Source organism: Felis catus, chromosome D2 (genome assembly GCF_018350175.1).
Source record: "Felis catus isolate Fca126 chromosome D2, F.catus_Fca126_mat1.0, whole genome shotgun sequence".
Classification (NCBI taxonomy): Eukaryota; Metazoa; Chordata; class Mammalia; order Carnivora; family Felidae; genus Felis; species Felis catus.
The window spans coordinates 22,717,210-22,736,934 of NC_058378.1; the positions used below are offsets into that span (position 1 = coordinate 22,717,210).

A 19,725-nucleotide genomic window follows, 5' to 3' on the forward strand; every position below is an offset into this window, starting at 1 on the left:
GAAAACAGTATGTGAGCTATGATATTTCTTCAGACAATTACTGCTGGAAGGCAACCATATAATATCTCTGGTATACAGCAGAGATTAACCCGTTAATATATATTTCTTAATTATTGGAATTTATCTAAAAAATCCATTTACCCCATCTAATTGGATAGTTTTATAACACTGGGATAATAATGTATTAATGATCACTTCATGGAGTTAGATAATCTCCAGAAGCAAAGGAAATGTAAAGAAATAGGTTACTTTCAACCCACTAATTTCTGTGTTACACAGAATCAAGGCTGAAGGGAACACCCTCTATTTCACAGACCATCTTGTTTTTTAAAAAAAAACATAGCAAACACTAAAAACAAAAATCAGTAAGATAGAAAGATAGCCAAGGTGATAAGTTGAAAAGACAATCTGCTAATTTGCTTTATCTTTCTGTAATTCAGCACTGTCCTTCAGATGATATCTAGGCTGGGGACACAGGGGTTCCAGGGGAAGAATAAAGTGGTGGAACGATTTTGGAAACCTAATGAATGGCCAATATTAAAACTTACTGATAGAACTGTTGACAAGGTTCACTAAGAAACATATCTGTGAAAGTGTTCTGTAAACTTTACACTACCAATTATTGTCCAACAAATATGATCATGGGTTCAAAAGTCACCACAGGATATATTTTATATGTTGTAGCCAATAAGAATTGAGGAACATCCTCATCACGAGATGTTTTCCTTTTGGTGTACCAGCTCATGTCGTTAACTGAAATATAACTGCTGAAAGCTAGTAACAGAATCATCCTCGGAAGACACTGCAGAATTACTCAACAGTCTCTTTTTTCTTACCACCTAATGTAAAAGGGAAAACTGTAGTGCTGAAATATATTTCCTCATCAGAATGTTATAGTATAGAAACATCACAAACTGATGAAAAGTTAACACACTTAGCTATTATTTGACCCAACTGGTCAAGCTTGCAGTTATTAAGTAGTAATAGAAAAAAAGGTAGTAAGAAGGCAGAACACAAGACGTTAATATACTGAACAATGTGTATGTCCTATTCTCCTTACCTATTCCAGTGGCCTCATTATTCATGTCTCTATGGCACCTTTTGAGGCCATCAATGCTTTTCTGGGCTGCCACAATGGAGAGTTTTTCCTAGTCATGTGACCAGTGTTTGGGCAGCAGCCAGCATCTGTCTAGGTCCTGGAACACGAGTGATCCCACTCATCAATCAAGTCCTGTTGCTATCTCATTTGGCACTGTTGTTTCTCAAGGACAGATTCATCCTGGGGCCAGGGCTCAGTTGGACAAAGAAATTCCAGCTTTCTGATGTTTTGTCTTCCGGTCACAATATGAGATGTAGCAGTTCAGAGCAGGAAGGACAGTGCGGGACAGTAGGCTGAGGGTGGTACAGAGCACGGCATGTTTTCTGTCTGCCGGATGATCTGGCATCACGGAAATCTTGTTTGGGTGTTTTAGTGCACAATCTACAAATCTCCACCACATTTAAGTTTTTGAATCCTTTTCTATGCATTTAGTCTGATGCATTTTTGTTTATTTGTTTTGGTTAAGCACAAAGCAGTAATAATCCACCTTCAATTTTTCTCCTCACTGCCCTCATCTTTGGGCAAATGAATTTAAAATAAATAAATAAATAAATAAATAAATAAATTTAAAAATATGATTATTTAAAAAAGATTTTTCAGTATTTACCTTTGAGAGAGAGAGAGAGAGAGAGAGAGAGAGAGCACGAGTAGGGTAGGCACAGAGAGAGAGGGAGACACAGAATCCAAAACAGACTCCAGGCTCTGAACTCTTAGTACAGAGCCCAATGTGGGGCTCGATCCCACAAACTGAACTATGAGATCATGACCTGAACCAAAGTCAGACGCTTAACTGACTGAACCACCCAGGTGCCCCTAAAATATGATTCTTATAAGGATCATGGAAATGACACTAAGAGGACAAACAACCTTACAACTGGAAAATCGTAAGTATTGACATAAGTAATTTTCTATTTAAGAGGGCACCTGTTGGGATGAACACTGGGTGTTGTATAGAAACCCATTTGACAATAAATTTCATATTAAAAAAGAAAAAAGGAATACTCCTTCAAACAAGGCTTTACAAAAATAATTCACAAATCTAAAAATATTTGTGGAGAAAAGGTGGGTTTCAGGGTGTGGGTCAGTGTACCTCCATTCTTTTTCTCCTGGTCTAGCTCATCTCCTAGCTCACCTTTTCATTTGCTCATTCATTAAGGAGAGGTTAGGCACCAGTGTTTTCTGTCTTTGTCACTTTCACATAGGTACATGATTTGTGATTCTTACTATAAAAATGCAAACATAAAATTCAACCTAGTGAAATAGTTTGGAGTTTGTTACAATGGCATTTCCTTGTAAATGCCTTAGAAGAGCCTGCCATGTACAAGACTGATGGACAGATTCATGCACTCATTCAACTAACATTCATTAAACTCTTACTATGTGCCACGCCCACGCATAGGGCAGACAGACAAAATTCTTGTTCTACAGATAGTAGGAGTCATAGCATAAGGGCAACTGAAGAAGATGATGAAGGAGCCAACTTTCAAGTGTGTGATCATAGTGATGAGAGGGATTTGCCAAGGAGTCCTGAGGAACATAAGGAGGGACATTTCACCTGGATCCTGAAGGTAACAGGGAGTTGGGGGAGAGTATGGAGGGGACTTCTGGGAATTTGTGCCTTTTATTCTAAAGTCTTAGAATAGTTGTGGTAATTAAGTAGGTAAAGAATAGGCAGGTGGGAGTATAATTTCTATGCAGGTGTAATGCACATTTGTGGGCCTAGAGGCTACAGACCATACACAATTAAAATATCGGGTTATGTCTGGAGCAAGACAGGAGGTTGGACAGGCAGGCTGGGACTCAGTCCAGAGAAACAAACCGGAGTGGAGCCTCATATCCAACGTGCAGCTACCTCACCCAGGGAAAGGACACTTCTCGTCCAGCTCTGCACCTGATTCTCAGCTAAGGTGAATGAGCACAAAACAGACAAGGTCATCTGTACGTTGCCACAGGTTCTCATTGCACCCTCCAGTTCCAGAATGAACCAACTACAAAAGACCACACGGTTACTATTCGATGGGGAAACAGAGAAATAGAAAACTTTCAGGGAACTGTGGGGTCAGCTATCACAGGATACCTGGTCCAATGTATCTTTTTAGAAAAAGATACAAACATAACCACAGCCGAAGACACAGGCCACTTGGTCAGACTCTGATCCACACAGCTGAGGGCTTATCTCTAGGAAAAGGGAATCAGCATGATTTGGGGACAATTTGATAGTGTTTCATTATTGAGCCTTGAGATTCAAGACCATCCTGTTTCCCATACTCTTCTATTAAGGATCTTGTCCCATTTCCCGCCCTAAGTGCACACAAATAATTTGTATTTCAGTGAGAATTAACTCTCAATTCTATAAATTAAAACATATGTTGTCTACCACATACATTTCCTCAGACATAATAGATTTTTTGCTCATAAAAATACTTGTACTTAAAAAATATTGAGATACAATTTAAATACAATAAACTTTGCAGACTTAAAGTGTTCGGTCTGATTAGTTTTGACTTACGTACGCACCCCAATACTATCATCCCTATCAAAATCATGAACATTTCCATCACCTCCAAAGTTTCCTGTGTCCCTTTGCAATCCATCCCTCCCTCTTCGTCCTCTTTCCCAGGCAACCAGTGATCTACTTTCTATCACCATGGATTGCATTTTCCGGAATTTTATAGACATGATATCACACAGTATGTGTTCCTTTCCTCTGGTTTCCTTCACTTAAAAGCTTTGTCTCTAATCTTTAAGAGATTCTTCCCTTTTGGCTGAGGTTCAGTAAAGAGCATGATAATCATGATGATTCCACAGTAGTGCTTACCAAAGCATGCCTTGAGGACCACCTGCTTTATAATCATCCAGGGACTGGCTAAAATGTGCTGATTTACCTCTCCCTAGAACTCTGACATCAGAATAGCCAGCATATGCGGGCATACTTAAGCCTGCAATTTAGTTCAACCTTTTAGGGAACGACGGTTCCTGTTTCTGGGTCTAGCTACTTATTCCTCTAAGTCTTTCTATTGTTTTGTTTTTTTCTCTACATTTTTTTTTTAACATTTATTCATTTTTGAGAGACAGAGAGAAACAGAGCGTGAGTGGGGGAGGGGCAGAGAGCGAGGGAGACACAGACTCTGAAGCAGGCTCCAGTCTCTGAGCTGTCAGCACAGAGCCCGACGCGGGGCTCAGAACTACGGACCACGAGATCATGATCTGAGCCAAAGTCGGATGCTTAACCGACTGAGCCACCCAAGTGCCCTGGTCTTTCTACAGTTTTCTATAACCTGGGCAAACCTTTAGGCCACAGCAGGACACAGGGCTTTAGGACAAAGGTTGCAATAATTTTCCTAGATCCCATTGTGCCCACATTTAGAAGCGTGGTTGGAGTTACTTTTCCATATAGTACATGCATTGTGAACTTTCCTCCTTTTCAAGTCTACCATGGGGGTCAGGACTCTAGCGAAGACAGTCCTGTGAGTGAGTAGGACTCCTTTATCACAGGTGCAAAATTCAATGAGGTGCCAAAAAACTACATAATCCGGGTGCCCAATATTAAAAAAACAACAAACAAACAAAAAACAAAATTAAGGCAAAATAAATCCCTGGTGAACAAAATATCAAAATATTAAATAAAGTCAGGACCAGTAACCTTGCCATACTGAGCCATACTGAGTTTGAAGCAGAAAGAAAAAATTAGTGATCCTATCTTTTAAAAGTTACTACTATTTATATTTTATGCCCAATGTGAGTGCCTTATTGCCTCAGCCTAGTCCTGGCCCAGGCTCACCTCCACCTGATATATTTCACTGTCCAACAGGCTTTTTGCTGTCCTGAAATTGTCATTAGAATATTACTTCTGGCCCAGCATTTATAATGCGCCAGGGACAAGAAGAGCTCATTCAAAGCACCCTATCTGGACACATTAGACATTTCCTACTTTTCCCCTTGCCATTAACCACAAGTACAGCCAATCCCAGACAAACACATAAACACTGGTCACCCATAGTCCTGAATTTTTAAAAGAGCCTCAACCAAGCATTCAAAATGGGATGTATTCATGGTGTATCTGATTACTGCCTTCAGCATGAAACTAGACCTATCTAAATAGACACACAGAAACCATGGCTCTGATTAATATTATCATTTAAAACACATACTGCACTTCTCATAGGAGCTAACATTTGAGAAAAATCCACGTGTGAAAATAATCTGTATTAATAAATGAGTTCCAACCGAACAGAAAATATGCCCAGAAACTGTGGGGTGTAAGGGCAAGGTTCTGCATGTTTAAGTTCACTTTTTTAGGGGAAAGCATGCCATATAAAGGACCCAAGGCTCCTACTCACTCTCAGAAAGTTCACTTGGATGTATTATTTTTTTTTAATTTTTTTTTAACGTTTATTTATTTTTGGGACAGAGAGAGACAGAGCATGAACGGGGGAGGGGCAGAGAGAGAGGGAGGCACAGAATCGGAAACAGGCTCCAGGCTCTGAGCCATCAGCCCAGAGCCTGACGCGGGCTCGAACTCACAGACCGCAAGATCGTGACCTGGCTGAAGTCGGACGCTTAACCAACTGCGCCACCCAGGCGCCCGGATGTATTATTTTTAATGAAAATGAAAGCACTCATGTTTAGCTATACAAAGAATTAAGCTATTTGTTATGTATTAAAGAATTTACGAGGCACAATGGCATACTAGAGCTGGTGACAGATGGAGAATACTGGTCTTCAGTGTCCACATAGAACAGCACACAAATTAGACTGGACTAGGGATAAATTTAAGGTAAGCTTGTCATCAGCCATCATCACCAGCCATGACAGCACGGTGGAAAGGGAAGGTATGGGTTCTGGAGTCCGACAGAACTAGCAGGAAAAGTTCAGTTCTACTCTTTCCTAGCTGACTGACCTTGGCCCCTTTCTGTGCCTGTTTGCTCAACTGTGAAATGAGCCTACTTTGCAGGGTCACCACAAGAATGAAGTGGTGGACATCAGGCACAGGCCCGGCCTTGATTAAATTGTAGCTGTTGTTATCACCACCTTCAGTGCCACAAGCTTTATGATGTGTTTGAAGGTTATCTGATCCTGAGACAGATCAATGCTGGAGGTTTTCAAGGAAAGGAAACATAAAATTTGTAATTATTTATGTGTGGGGTGACTATACGAGAGGGACAGGGGCCCAGATATCCTGTTGAAAGGCAGAGCCCACCCTCCTTGTCTCCCTTTTTAGTGCCTAATTGTGAACATTTCATTCTTATAATAGTTTGAGAGAAAAACCGAGGGATACCCCTTTATTATTTTAGAGAGGGAGAGAGAGAGTGTGTGTGTGAGGAGGGGAGAGGGAGAGAGAGGGAGAATCTTAAGCAGGCTCTATGCTCAGCGTGGAGCCTGATGCGGGGCTCGATCCCATGACCCTGGGATCATGACCTGAGCCAAAGTCAAGACTCAGATGCTCAACAAACTGAGCCACCCAGCCCCAACCCCGCGCCCCCCCCCCCCCGCACCCCTGCCCCCACTTTAAAAAGAGGCTGTTTTCTTGCCAAAAAAGGGCAGCTGATCACAGTCCTGGTTACTAGGTATAGTTTTGTTCTTGATATTTTAAAAGAGCCAGAAAAAGTTCATCCAAAGTGGATAGAAAGTAGGTGGTGGGAAGAAAGGCTGCGAGAGTTGGAGTCATTCACTCCAGACAAGACAGGGTTTGACGGATTCTAAATGTGTTAAGTGGTGCTGAGGTTGCTGTGCCACCTTCCTTCTCCATCTATAGAAGGGCTCCCGTACTCAACATTTTTTCTTGGATGGATGATTTCCCTTCCTGAAGAAAAGGGGTCACCTAGATGACCTTGTGAGGCCTCTTCCAGTTCTAAGCCTTTGCACAAATACAGAAGAGCAAAGAGACACCCAGCTCGTCAATGTGGGGGTGGGTTGCAGCCGCATCTGTTTAAAATGAGGCTGAGGTAGCTTGGTACAGAAGAAAGAGTGGGGGCTGGGATTCAGGCAGAGGTGGGTTGGAATCTGCCTCTGAAACTCACTCTTGGGCAAGTTACGGGAGTAAAAGAACTCAGCTCTGTCCTCCCCTGTAGCATGGAGATAATCTCTGCCTTCTAGGGTTCCTGAAAGGATTAACTGAAATAATGTTGGCAAGGCACCTAATATTTTGACTGGCACATATAAGCCTTTGATAAATTGGAGCTATTATTCCAGTTGGTTGAAAAATGGGGTGAAAGATTAACGCCCTTCTGCTTATAGTTATACAAATTCCAGTAGGCAGACCGACACCACCGTGGCCCACAGGATCCACACTGCAAGTGGAGCTTGTCCAAACCAGACGATGTTTGAGGGGACAACTTATTAACCACTGTGGTCCTTAGGGGCAGAAGACACCAAAGACAAGGCCTAAGGCATCTTGGTAGGGCTCTGGTTTCTCTCACTGTCACCAAAAGAATCACAGGAATTATTTTAAAAAGGTTCCAAATACATCCAGGTATAAAGAATATATCACATCCCACTGATTTGTCATTCACATCAAGTACAGTAAAAAACATCTGTCAAAAAGCAGGTTTGCAAACCAAATGGATTGTCAGAAATTGTAATTAGGATTATTTTCCTTCACGAATGACACAAAGCTAAAAATGGAAGTCATCAAGAAATTGATCAGCTCTTGCAAAGCAATGAAATACAGTGGCCAGAACCCTATACCAAGTAAAAGGCACTCCTATTACCATCAGACTTTTCCACAAAATGCAATTTTTTGGTGTTACATCAATGTGGAATTGCATAATATTTAGCATTTACAGAAAGATGCTGGAGGCTGAGGCAGAACAGCTCTGCTTTTTGTTCTTTACCAGTAGTGCGGTCCGTGGCAGGACACCTGTGAGGCTGTGGAGAACTGGAGAGGACAGAGGAAATGCAAGGTACAAACATGCATATAAAGTGAGGCCCACGGACAGCTGGGCCAGAAACATGGGAGTGTTTCCTGAAGCCCTTCTGTGTCATTCGGAGAATCAAACTTGGCTTGGAAAACACATCCTGTTTCCATCAAAGGAGGAACAGGTTACAGCTGATAGAACTGAGCTTTACAGACAAGGGAGCAGAACAATGCAGTCTGAACTGATGCAGTCACATGAAAGAGCAGCCTATTTTTGTTGGGCATAAACAAACACAGGCATGACACGTGGTGAAGTGACTCCAGATACATCAGGAGCTGGACAAGGCCCAGTGTGGATGCCTGTCAGTGTGAGATCTATGAAGGCCATCATGCCATTAAATCAATCCTAAGCAGGAATCTCACATGACAGTGAAGCAGCCCTTGTATTACCCAAAGATAAGCGTTACATTAAACCAAGGAAAACTCGGGGCCAAGTTAAAACTCGTTCTTTTCAGCTGTGTAACATTCCAGTGGCAACATGAAACGGTCCAGAGCAGCTAAACCCAAAACCTTCAGTAAGCTCATCAATAGGCCCATCATCTTCGGACAGCTGTTTGGAAGTGAGGGTGCAAAATGTCCACAGAAATCTATCACATCCATCCTTACTTTGCTTAAAGTCATCATTTTATGATGCTTTAGATATTACAAATCCGACTGCATGGTTCTTAAACGGCACTTTACTATTATTGTTTGTATGTGTGGAATAACTGGACAAAAGAAAAACCACAAAGTGGCAACTAATATAATAATCAAGAACACCATGGAAAGAAAAGAAATGATAAAACAGGATTTTCAAGGAGAGGAAAAGTATCTATAACTCTGGAAATTAACCTCAAAAGTCCTCATTACCAAGGGGACATTAACATTGATGTTTTACTTCCCAGATGCCCTTTTCTGAGTCCCCACGAACATCCTGGTCTAAGTGGCAGATTCTCTCAGGGTGTGAACAACTTCTTAGGAATAGGGCAAACCCTTTCAGCAGTTTATTGAGTAGCTCAGACCACTTGGATAAATGCCAATAAAAGTCTGCTCAGAGCCTTAGAGAGCCACTGGCTTGGAGAAATGTGCGGGGCTCCCAGGGGGCTGAGTACGTTGGGTGTCTGACTTCGGCTCAGGTCATGATCTCACGGTTCGTGGGTTCGAGCCCCACATCAGGCTCTGTGCTGATAGCTTGGAGCCTGGAGCCTGCTTTGGATGTTGTCTCTGTCTCTTGCTCTCTCTCTCTGCCCACCCCCGCTTGTGCTCCGTCTCTCAAAACTGAATAAACATTAAAAAAAAAAAAAAAGGACTAGAGGTGCTTTCAGAAATGATTATCTCAACGCCAAGGAGTAACTCATGTGGTTGGAGTATCTGCCTAATCCAATCCGGCGAGGTAACAGGACATTTGAGGTTAACGAGGGACAACTGATTCATGACACCTAAATTCTAAACTTACGATAAAATGTGTTAATTTACAATTAAGAGGTAAGAAAATCTCTTTATCTGGGTTTTGATAGCTTATAACACATTCATCGAGAGAAAGACCTTAAATTATGGTGGCAAGAAGAAGTTGCTGAATATTCTAAGGCAATTTGACCATGTTCCTAGTCTTATTAATGTCCTTCTAGATTTACTACAGGGATTTCACTTGATTTTTCCTTCTTCTGGAATTTTGCTTGATTTTTAATGTAAAATACACATTAGTGCTTCAGTTCATTTTGGAAACGTGCCTTGTGAAGGATTTCAGAGATATTTTTCTTTCTTTTCAAAAACGACCTTCAAATAAAAATAATAGACTTTCAGATAACAAAGCCCAAAGCGAAAAACATCAGACTCTGCTAATGTGGTCAGGAAAAGACCAAAGAGACCTTCTGAAGTGGGGTGGCCGAGTGCTGAAATAACTTAAAACATTTTAGCAAAAGGTAAATAAAGTACCATTCAGGAAACCTGCCACCAAAGCAGCCAGGGCCGGAGGGCACACCAGAAACCTCTAGCTAACGTCCCAGTTTGACTAACACTGGTTGTTTCAAATGAGGGACTTCCTGGGAGGGACCTAGCGTCAAGGCAGACTGCTTTTCTTGACATCAGAAAACAATTCCACATTTTTTTTCTTTTTTCTTAAACACAGCGCAGAATCCAACACATTTCAAGGCCATGTGACGTGGCTTTTGTTGCTTTATGAAGCAGCTGCAGGTTTGGAAAAGGAAATTGTATTCAGGTTCAAACACACTACACTGGTCTTGGTTTACCTGCCATATGCAAAACGCCTGTCTTTGTGATGATCGCCAAAAGTATCCCAAAGCCTGAGAGAAACGCTCACTTCATCAACAACATCCCGGGAACGCTCCAGGACCTGCAGGAGAGAGAGTGCAGTCCTGCTCAGTGTCACTCAGAGGCTCCTCAGGAGAAGGATGTCTAGGTCAGCACACCTCAAGGCTCACTTGACCCACCTGCCTTTAGTTTTGTCATTGCATCTAACAGGACTTGACTAAGTCCTAATTCTCTTTCTGGAATCACGTGACCCAAACTTTCCTCATTCAAGAAACCGCAGCCATACCCCCGAGTTTGCGTTTTACTTTTGTTTTCTCTTGTGGCACTAAACACATAAGCTTTCTTTCGCATGCACAAGTTACCCGTACTCCCTGGCAATAGCAGGGGATGTGCCATCAAATCCGGGCTGGCAATAGCAGTGATGTGCCCTTAGGAGTCTAAAGAAACTCTGTACGTCTTACCTCCTGGCACACTCGGTACTGGTCGATCGCCCACACGGTAGGCACGTGGGTGGCCAGCAGCTGATACTGCGTTAGCGTTGTGTTACACGCTCTGGCACAGATCAAGCGCGTCTTCCCCACGGCGTTGTCTCCCACGACCACACACTTGATGGTTTCAACGTTGGGTCTTTCGTAGTCCATGTCAGTGTCCATTTATAAAACTCTGGAAGAAGAGAGTTACAGAGCAATCACAGGGGAGAGGGGTTCAGGCCGTTTCCCCTTTGTCTGGGCTCTTCTTCGGAAGTGCCCAGGCATAAGCGAGAGGTTTGGAACTTCATACTAAGCCTAAGTGAAACTCAAGTTTTCTATTTATGTCTCACACAAGTGCAAAAACACCGCCGGCTTGTTATTTTGACCCCAAACGGTTTATGCCGGTTAACATGTTATTTTCTCCTTGGTTTTCTCTAAACACAACCTGCCTACTGAAAATCCATCCAGGCAAATGAGAGTGCTGGCACACATTTATAGCTCACTAGCTACTCATGTTGATCCACTAAAGACACTGGTCACCTGCAGGTTTAATCTTAGACACTGGGGCACGAGCCACCTTGGCAATATTAGTGACCATGCCATCTCAATCTCCCAACGAGCCAATCTCTCTATCCGAAAAGCAGTTTCCTGCAGGCTCTACACCATCATGGTGACTTAGGGGAGGCTCAGAAGTGCAAGCAGAGAGGATTAGCCTGCTTTAAAGATGAGTCAACAGTCCAACTGAATTTTTATTTTTTGAATTTTGAATTTTATGAATCAAATTCATAAATTTTATGAATTTGAATTTTATGAATCAAATTCATAAAAACGATATTCTTAAAAGGGGCACCATAAAGCAATGTATTTTTTTTTTTTAATTCTCTTTCTCTCTGTGTTTTCATTAAGAAATCTGGAGCATATGGTGAAGAATGATTTTACCAGGATGAGGAGCTAGTTTGGAATCTCCCTGAAAGCATCAAGAAAGGTTTAAGAGAGTTGCTGAGTGAGGGGTCAAGAGGAAGAGAAAAAGCTGTCATGAGCTCTGCTTCCCTGGGGGGGTCAGGAACCTCCATAAAACGCAGAGCAGACTGCTTCTTGGCAGCAGCTGGATGGCTGGCCAACCATGGAAGATTCTAAGGTTTTAATGAATTATAATTGCCCTTTTGAAGAAGTCTACTGTTTTTTAATTTTGTTTTTAAAGTAGGCTTCACACCCAGTGCAGAGCCCAACACAGGGCTTGAACTCAAGACCCTGAGATCAAGACCTGAGCTGAGATCTACGGGTAGCATGCTTAAGCAACCGAGCCACCCAGGCAGTCTGAGGAAGTAACTGTTAAAAGGAGAAAACTGCTTAGATGGTCACTTTTAATGAGCCAATAATGGTTTTAGTGGTCATATTGGTAAAGAAACTGCTCAGAGTAGGGCCTGATACATAACTGGGGCTCGGTAAGTGTTTGTTTAATTCAACTGATTTGAGAAAAATGATAATTTGGATAATATGAGATTAAGAGTACAGAAGGAGAGACAGAAGAAAGAATATGAAATAGAATGAATACTTTTTCCCAGTTAGGACCATCTGAACATGAGACTGTCTCCTGTAACACCATCACAGGAGGTGTTGAACCCGAGACTACAGACTATTTGGCAAGACTTGAGTGGAGTGATTCAAACAACAGATGTGTGGTGAGGTCAGGATCTGGTCTCAGGATCCTGTCTGTGGTTTACACACCATAGAGAGGCTTAAAATAGATATCTGTGCCCACCAGCAAATGTAGATTCTGAAGGTCTTGGGTGGAGAAAGAGAGGCTTAAGAAAAACTCCAATTCTGATGATCACCCACAGGTGGTGACTCCTCAAATTGATCTCTTCTAATTTCTAGTCTATGGTTTTATTAGTTCCCTATTTCATAGTCTAACGTGGCAAAAGTCTGACTTTGGCATCAGATCAGTGGTCCTGCAATACCTGCCAGAGAACATTTAGCAAAGTCTGCAGACATCTTTGGCTGTCACAATGGGGTTGGGGGAGAGGCCAGAGATGTTTCAAAACATACTATAATACAAGGTACAGGTCCCACGACACGGAGTAATTGGGGCCCAACGGTCACAGTGCTGAGGTTGAGAAATCTCAGCCTTAGAGGAGATGTGACTTTGAATCCTACTTTCCCCATTTTCCAGCCATTTTGTCACTGGACAAGACATTTGCACTTTCAGCCATAGCTTCCGCATCTGTTAAGTGGGAACTATAGTACCAGGCTCCTAAAGTAGTGAGGATTTGGTGGACTGACTAATGTACCTGACACACCCATGACTCCCAGGATTCTAATCGTTGTGCTGAAGGTGAGTTGAGTGCCTTGAGGGGACAACAAAACAGTCAGGGGAAGCCCAGGATTAGCCGTGAAATCATAAACTTAATAACCACGAAGATCTATACGAAGGACGAATTTCAGTAGAGCAATCACAGAGTAATTCAGTGAAAAACAAGCATAAATGCAAGATGGAGCAGAGCTGACTTTGCGTCAAGAAGGCAGGGAAACTTCTGGGTGGGAGTTGGACACAGTTAGCTAAGCGATAATAGAATTGGAAAGGTAGGTTAGAAATATTTTCCTGGGGCATTTCTAGCTTCTAGGATAAAAAATGGTAACACTTGTTGTGGATAAGAAATTTGATATGTTTCTGGTGATATTACTGTAGGGTATATACCCTGTGTCAGAAAAACAGGATCTGTTTGGAGCTTCACAACTCTGGAAACTAAGGTACATTATTTTGATCATCCTAAGTGGTGGAAAATCTTACTCTTTTGAAAGTGAATTTTATTTTTTTAGATGGATAAAAGCCATGGAGAGCCAATCCTTAAAATTCGGGGGAACGTTTAGATTTAGTCAAAACTGAAATAGACACACACAAAACACACAGTTGGTTTTCTTGTCAGATTGCAAACTAGCTTTGAGAGCAGCCCCCTGAAAGGAACCCCCCAAATAATTTGAATCATGACAGCATTGGTGGAAGAGCTGTGTAGCTTTTACACAAGACTACTTTGAAGGGGATGAAAGCTCTCCTGCTTTTATATTAAGGCTATGATTACAAAACTATCGTTACTTATTTATAGACACACCTCATGCACAGTTCTGAAAAGAATTTCTGTGTCAAGGGTGAGAATAACATCCATGGGTCCTCTAATCTCTAGCAATCTGCTCAAAACCCAAGTGACTGCCAAAGGTGCTAAACTCTGTACAAAGGGGACAACATGGAAGGGAAGTGAAAGGCAGGGCAGAATTAAACACTCGTAGCCCAGCTCACTCACTGCAGACGTGGAATTTCCAGGAAGGGTTTTCTGGATTCCAAATACTGAAAATCTTTTCTTTGGGGTATAAACTTGATTTTGTGGTAATCTAAAAATTATTTTAAGTGTAAGAAGTCACAGCCAAGCATGCAAAGCCATGCTACACATGTATTGTAAACTGATTGTTCATCGTTTATAAATAAAGTTATGATAATTATAAAAATATGCAATATTATCCTTCTTTACTTGTTATGGGCTCTAATTTATTCATATTTAGCACTCTTACAGTTGAATGAGCTCTTAGGACCATCTGGTTAATGACTATCTGGTTTCTGACTTTCATTTACCTAGAATGAGAGCAATAAATATTATTCCTTTAACACTGTTAATAAATTTCACCACCATGAACCCTGCCGATCAGTGCAGATACTCTTTTGCCTTTAGATACGAATCTGAGGAAACAAAGAAAGTATAAAAGAAAGAGCTAGAAAGGACTGACACTGAACCTATTACCACAGCAGCTTTGTAATCTTACTCAAAACTGACCTGACCTTCATTTCATACTTTTTCTGAATCCTCAGGACATGGATGCTGACCATTAAGTATTGAAGGACATACCCGCACACTGTGGATGTCAGAAGCAGTTAAGTTTATTTAGAACTGACCAGTGAGCAGGACAACGTGGTGGGTGGGGAGTGAGGACTCGGTGAGGTGGCCCAGGGTGGCTGCCCCGTGGGTGTTGGTGCCCACCATCAACTTAGAGACTGTGGTCACGATGGCCCCATGTGCTCACACCGTGATTAATGTCACCTTCCGGACTTCAGGTCTCTCCTGAAGGTCCACATTCACCACCAGCTCAGCCTTCTTGTCACGTCCACAGGGCAACACATCCTACATCTAGCCTCTCGGCTGCTCCACCTAACCTTCCCCACACTCTACTTGGGCCGTTCATGCTCTTGGCCACGTGCTGGATATTGTCATCCAGAAACATTTTACCCCTGAAATGTCGAGTTTCAAAATCCTACTCTCAAAGTAAAACTCCTATCTTTACAGCCTCTGCTTGGTGAAACGTGGGCGCGGCAGCAACTCCCATCAGGAGACAGAATCTGTTTCCCTTCCTCTAGAATCTGAGCTAGCCTTGTGACTGCGTGGCCCATTCCAAAAGAATGTGGTGGTGATGCTCTGTGAGTTCCAGAGCCAGGGTCTCCAGAAGGCCTGCAGCTCCACCCTCACGCTGTTGGAATGCTGTCTTAAGGCTGTCCTCTGAGGAAGCTGGCCTAGCCCCACAGAGGATGAGAATTCCCAGTGAGAATAACCGAAGCAGCCCTGCCGATGGCTTCACTAGATGCCATATAGTGTGAGGCTACCTGAATCCTCTAGCCCAGCCAACTGTCCAGCTGAATGAAGCTTTATGAGTGAGCCCAGCTAAGGAATCACCTAGCCAACCTACAGAATCAGGAGAAAGTACAGATTATTGTTTTAAACCACCACGTTTTGGGGTGATTTGTTATCACGAGCAGGGGAGGGGCAGAGAGAGATGCACACAGAATCCGAAGCAGGCTTCAGGCTCTGAGCTGTCAGCACAGAGCCCAATGCAGGGCTCGAACCCATGAACCGTGAGATCATGACCTGAGCCGAAGTTGGATGCTTAACTGACTGAGACACCTGGGTGCCCCTGGATGATCTTTTCTACCTAGGGTTGATGGATCACGCCAACTTTCTCTTCACCATCATCCTCAGCATCTTGTATTGCATGTGTGGGAGGCAGAATAATGGTCCCTCAAGGATGTTAATGTCCTAATCTCTGGGATCTGTGAATGGCATGGGGCAAATAGGGTAGCAGATGAAATTAAGGTTGCTAATCGGCTGACTTTAAGGAGCTCATTCCGGATTGTCTGGGAAGGCCCAATGTAGTCTCTCAGGTTCTTTCATATAGAAAAAAGAGGTAGGAGATCAGAGTCAGAGAGATATGTGAAGATGTTACATTGCTGGCTTTGAAGATGGAGCCAAGGGCCATAAACAAGGAGTGCACGTGACCTCTAGAAGCTGAAAAAGGAAGGAGACAGATTTTTCTCCTAGAGCTCCAGAAGGAACACAGCCTACCAACATCTTAATTTTAGCCCAATGAAACCCATTTCAGATTTTTAACCTCCAGAACTATAAGATAATACATTTGTTTTGTTTTAAGCCATGACATTTTTGGTAACTTTTTACGGCAGTGATGGCATGATGGCATGCTTTTGTCCCACAAAATGGTTTCCTAAATTCTAAATGTCGTTGGCTGCTTCAGTCCCTTTAACAAATACCATTCCTGCAGCCAACCCTCTACCACTCCTTGTCTGCCTGGAAAACTTCATTCGTTCCTTAAAACCTTATTCAGATATTACCTCCTCTAAAAAGCTTTCTTAATTGCCCTGCCTCCACACAGACTGATTTACTTTCTCCTCTGTATCATAAATGGTTCCGGGAGAATGAATCACAAGCACAAATACACATATACCCCCATTTTTCCTATATTAGCAAACCATAGAATGGTCGTTTGTGAACTTTTTATTTTTCCTGTGGCTATACCTTCAAAGTGCACATCTAATGCCCTTAATGAATCATCAAGTGTTTCTGGGGTACTACGGTATGCCAAAGGGCTTGGAATATAAGACTATACCATGCCCCACTTTAGTAAAGCTTTCTTTGACTATTCATTCTGGTCCATAGGTCCCCCATTATTTGTGACCCTCTTTTAGGAACAACCATGACCGGAATAGTGACATAGCCAAATCTGAACTTAGCTGATCTCATCTCCTTTATAAATCATTTCTCTTCCCAATGGTGGTACTTTTTCCTACTTTCAGTCCTTGAGATGATGGCCTTCCTGGTGTCCTGTTCCTCTCTTAAGACACAGGCTCTTAGGAAGTGCCAGACACATTCACTATGGCTCAATGACCATCAGAGTCCTGTCTCCGTAATTCAATAATTCAGAGGCACTGTGGGTGATGAAACTCAAGATATTCTTGCTTGCTCTGGATAGGTGCATTTTAGTACAGAGCCACTCTTTTTTTTTTTTTTTAACGTTTACTTATTTTTTTTTTCAACGTTTATTTTATTTTTGGGACAGAGAGAGACAGAGCATGAACGGGGGAGGGGCAGAGAGAGAGGGAGACACAGAATCGGAAACAGGCTCCAGGCTCTGAGCCATCAGCCCAGAGCCTGATGCGGGGCTCGAACTCACAGACCGCGAGATCGTGACCTGGCTGAAGTCGGACGCTTAACCGACTGCGCCACCCAGGCGCCCCATAACGTTTACTTATTTTTGAGAAAGAGAGAGAGAGAGAGAGAGAGAGAGAGAGAGAGAGAGAGAAAGAGAGACAGAGAGAGACAGAGCACAAATGGGGGAGGGGCAGAGAGAGAGGGAAACACAGAATCTGAAGCAGGCTTCAGGCTCTGGGCTGTCAGCACAGAGCCCAACATGGGGCTCAAACCCATGAACCGTGAGATCATGACCTGAGCTGAAATCGGACGCTTAACCGACTGAGCCACCCAGACGGCCCAGTACAGAGCCACTCTTTACGTCCAGGTGAATGTGTGAGTCTCTTCTACCATGAGAAATTCAGATATTAGGGAGGGTGGGCAGGGAAAGTTTATCATTTGTCTATGATATCTTACTAAAGCATTGTCTAATTGCTCCAAATCACCCACCATCAGAATATGCCACCTCTTCCCATGACCTGTGTTGTGTTTCTTGTTCTGCCTGCTCTTTGAATCAAAGCGTGGTGAGCAGTCCACTCAAGGACACAACTCTAAGGCCAGAGAAGGCCTCTGTACTTCCAGTTCCATTCAGCTGTTCGTAGACAGTTTGAACAATGCTATTGCACAACCACTAAATTTTCTTGTCCTTTAGAAAAGCATATAGTCTGAACTTTGAGAAATAATTTAACTTGGTCATTAAAAAAAACACTAGTGGAACAAATTTTTGTGTGTTGGAAGAGTTAGCTCAGAAAGAAAAACTGGGAATTGTATATTATTGACAGAAACAAAAGAGAAATGTTAAGAGTTGCGTAATAACTGTAGCCAACAGCCAAGTTTCAACTGTGCAGATTTCATTATCCTGAGCTCTTAATCACCAGTCCTAGGCAGGCAGGAGCTGCTCTGTGCATAATATAAACATCTCAGCTGGAATGGAGAACGGGTCCAGATCTGGGAAAGAGGCAGTCAGGGCTGGGCTGCGCTTCCCTAAATCAAAAGTTTAAAGAAATATATCTCTAGCATAAAATCGCCTTTCAAATCAACAATATTTTTTTCAACTCAAAGTTTTGATTAAAACAGAAAGGAAAAGAGTTTAAGTAACAGAAAGGGCAGTGCATATAAGTTCAGGAATACAGATAATACAGAGACACCTTTTAAAACATCCACTCATTATCCTCACGAGAGCCCTGTGATAATGGAGATGTCCACAAGATCATGCTCCCCATTTTTTTAAAACTTGTCAGTGGGGAAGGTGAGCCAGGATTGGAAATTAAGTTGCTATCTATCCACTGCCCCTAGTAAATGCTGTCCCAGTTGAAAAATAAGGAATAAAAAACTTAGCTTAAAAGATGCATACATAAAAAATCCAGGCTAGTTTTCAGAACCACCATAAGTAAACTGTATGCTACGTTCTAGACATTCTGGTTGATTTTGTCTACAAATATGCCAGGTAACCTCTCCTTTGGTGACTTTTTTCTCATGCCCCTGACCCACCACTGAAATTGTTCTGCACCTTTAGGACTCAGGCAGTCATAATTAAAGAAATAATAGGCTGAGTGCTTCATGAGTGGCAGGCCTACAGTATTAGGTATGCAGTGGTAAACAGGCCAGGCGCTATTCTTGCTCTCATGGACTTCGTAATCAGGCGGGGAGGAACAGGTAGTTGTAATCATAGACTTGATTTCAGTTCCTTGAAGAACGAAAGGGTGTTATGAGAAAATAATGGGTGGGAGGCCTGCAGGAAAGACGAGGGAGGCCTCTGTGAGGAGGGCCCATTTTCTGGCTACTTGAAGAATGAGCAGGGCCCAGGCATGAGGAGGGAAAGGAAGCAGGCCCACTGGAGCTGGGGGCAGGGGAACAGGAGAGAGGAAGGTCGGACATTACACACAGCCTTTTAGGCTACAAAGGGGAACCTGAATTTTGTTGTAAGTACAGTGAGAAGACACTGAAATGTCAGAAGAATAACAGGTTCTGATTTGCTTTTTAAAAGCATCACTGATGGGGCACCTGGGTGGCTCAGTCAGTTAACAGTCCAGGCCATGATCTCATGGTTTGTGAGTTCAAGCCCCTCTTCGGGCTCCATGCTGATAGTGCGGAGCCTGCTTGGGATTCCCTCCCTCTCTTTTTGCTGCTCTCCCACTTGTGCACATGTGTGCTCTCTCTCTCTCAAAAAATAAACATTAAAAAAAAATTTTTTTTTTTAAAGCAAACACTGAGACTGCTGTGTGGAGAACATAGCATGGGGAGTGGAAGGACTGGTTAGGATGCCCCCAGGTTCTCCGGGGAGAAGGATGGGGGCTTGGACCAGGAACTGGTCGAGATGGAGCAAAGTAGACAGATATAAGTTACACTTTAGAAGAAGGTGCACTGAAAACATTCTTCCTTTATACCAGGAATTCCTAGGGTATTCAACAAGTTCCAATTTGTCATATTGGCAGTTATGCTTATAGGTGTATGTGGTTGCTTTCACCT

General features: G+C 42.7%; 1 protein-coding gene across 13 annotated transcripts in view; it reads right to left on the minus strand.

The window, feature by feature from the left end:
- The window catches only part of RHOBTB1 (Rho related BTB domain containing 1), a 123,514-nt gene that overhangs the window by 27,797 nt on the left and 75,992 nt on the right, over positions 1–19,725 (minus strand). For 11 of the 13 annotated variants that reach the window (XM_011287376.4, XM_023240475.2, XM_023240476.2 and 8 more), the window contains 2 exons: positions 10,727–10,928; positions 10,244–10,347 (listed from right to left, as the gene is read on the minus strand). In XM_011287376.4, the coding sequence (XP_011285678.1) occupies positions 10,244–10,347; positions 10,727–10,918 (296 nt within the window). In that variant the 5' untranslated portion in view covers positions 10,919–10,928. Of the gene's footprint in view, positions 1–10,243; positions 10,348–10,726; positions 10,929–19,725 lie in introns of those variants that run through there. The other 2 variants (XM_006937807.5, XM_045040027.1) reach the window with 2 other exon arrangements.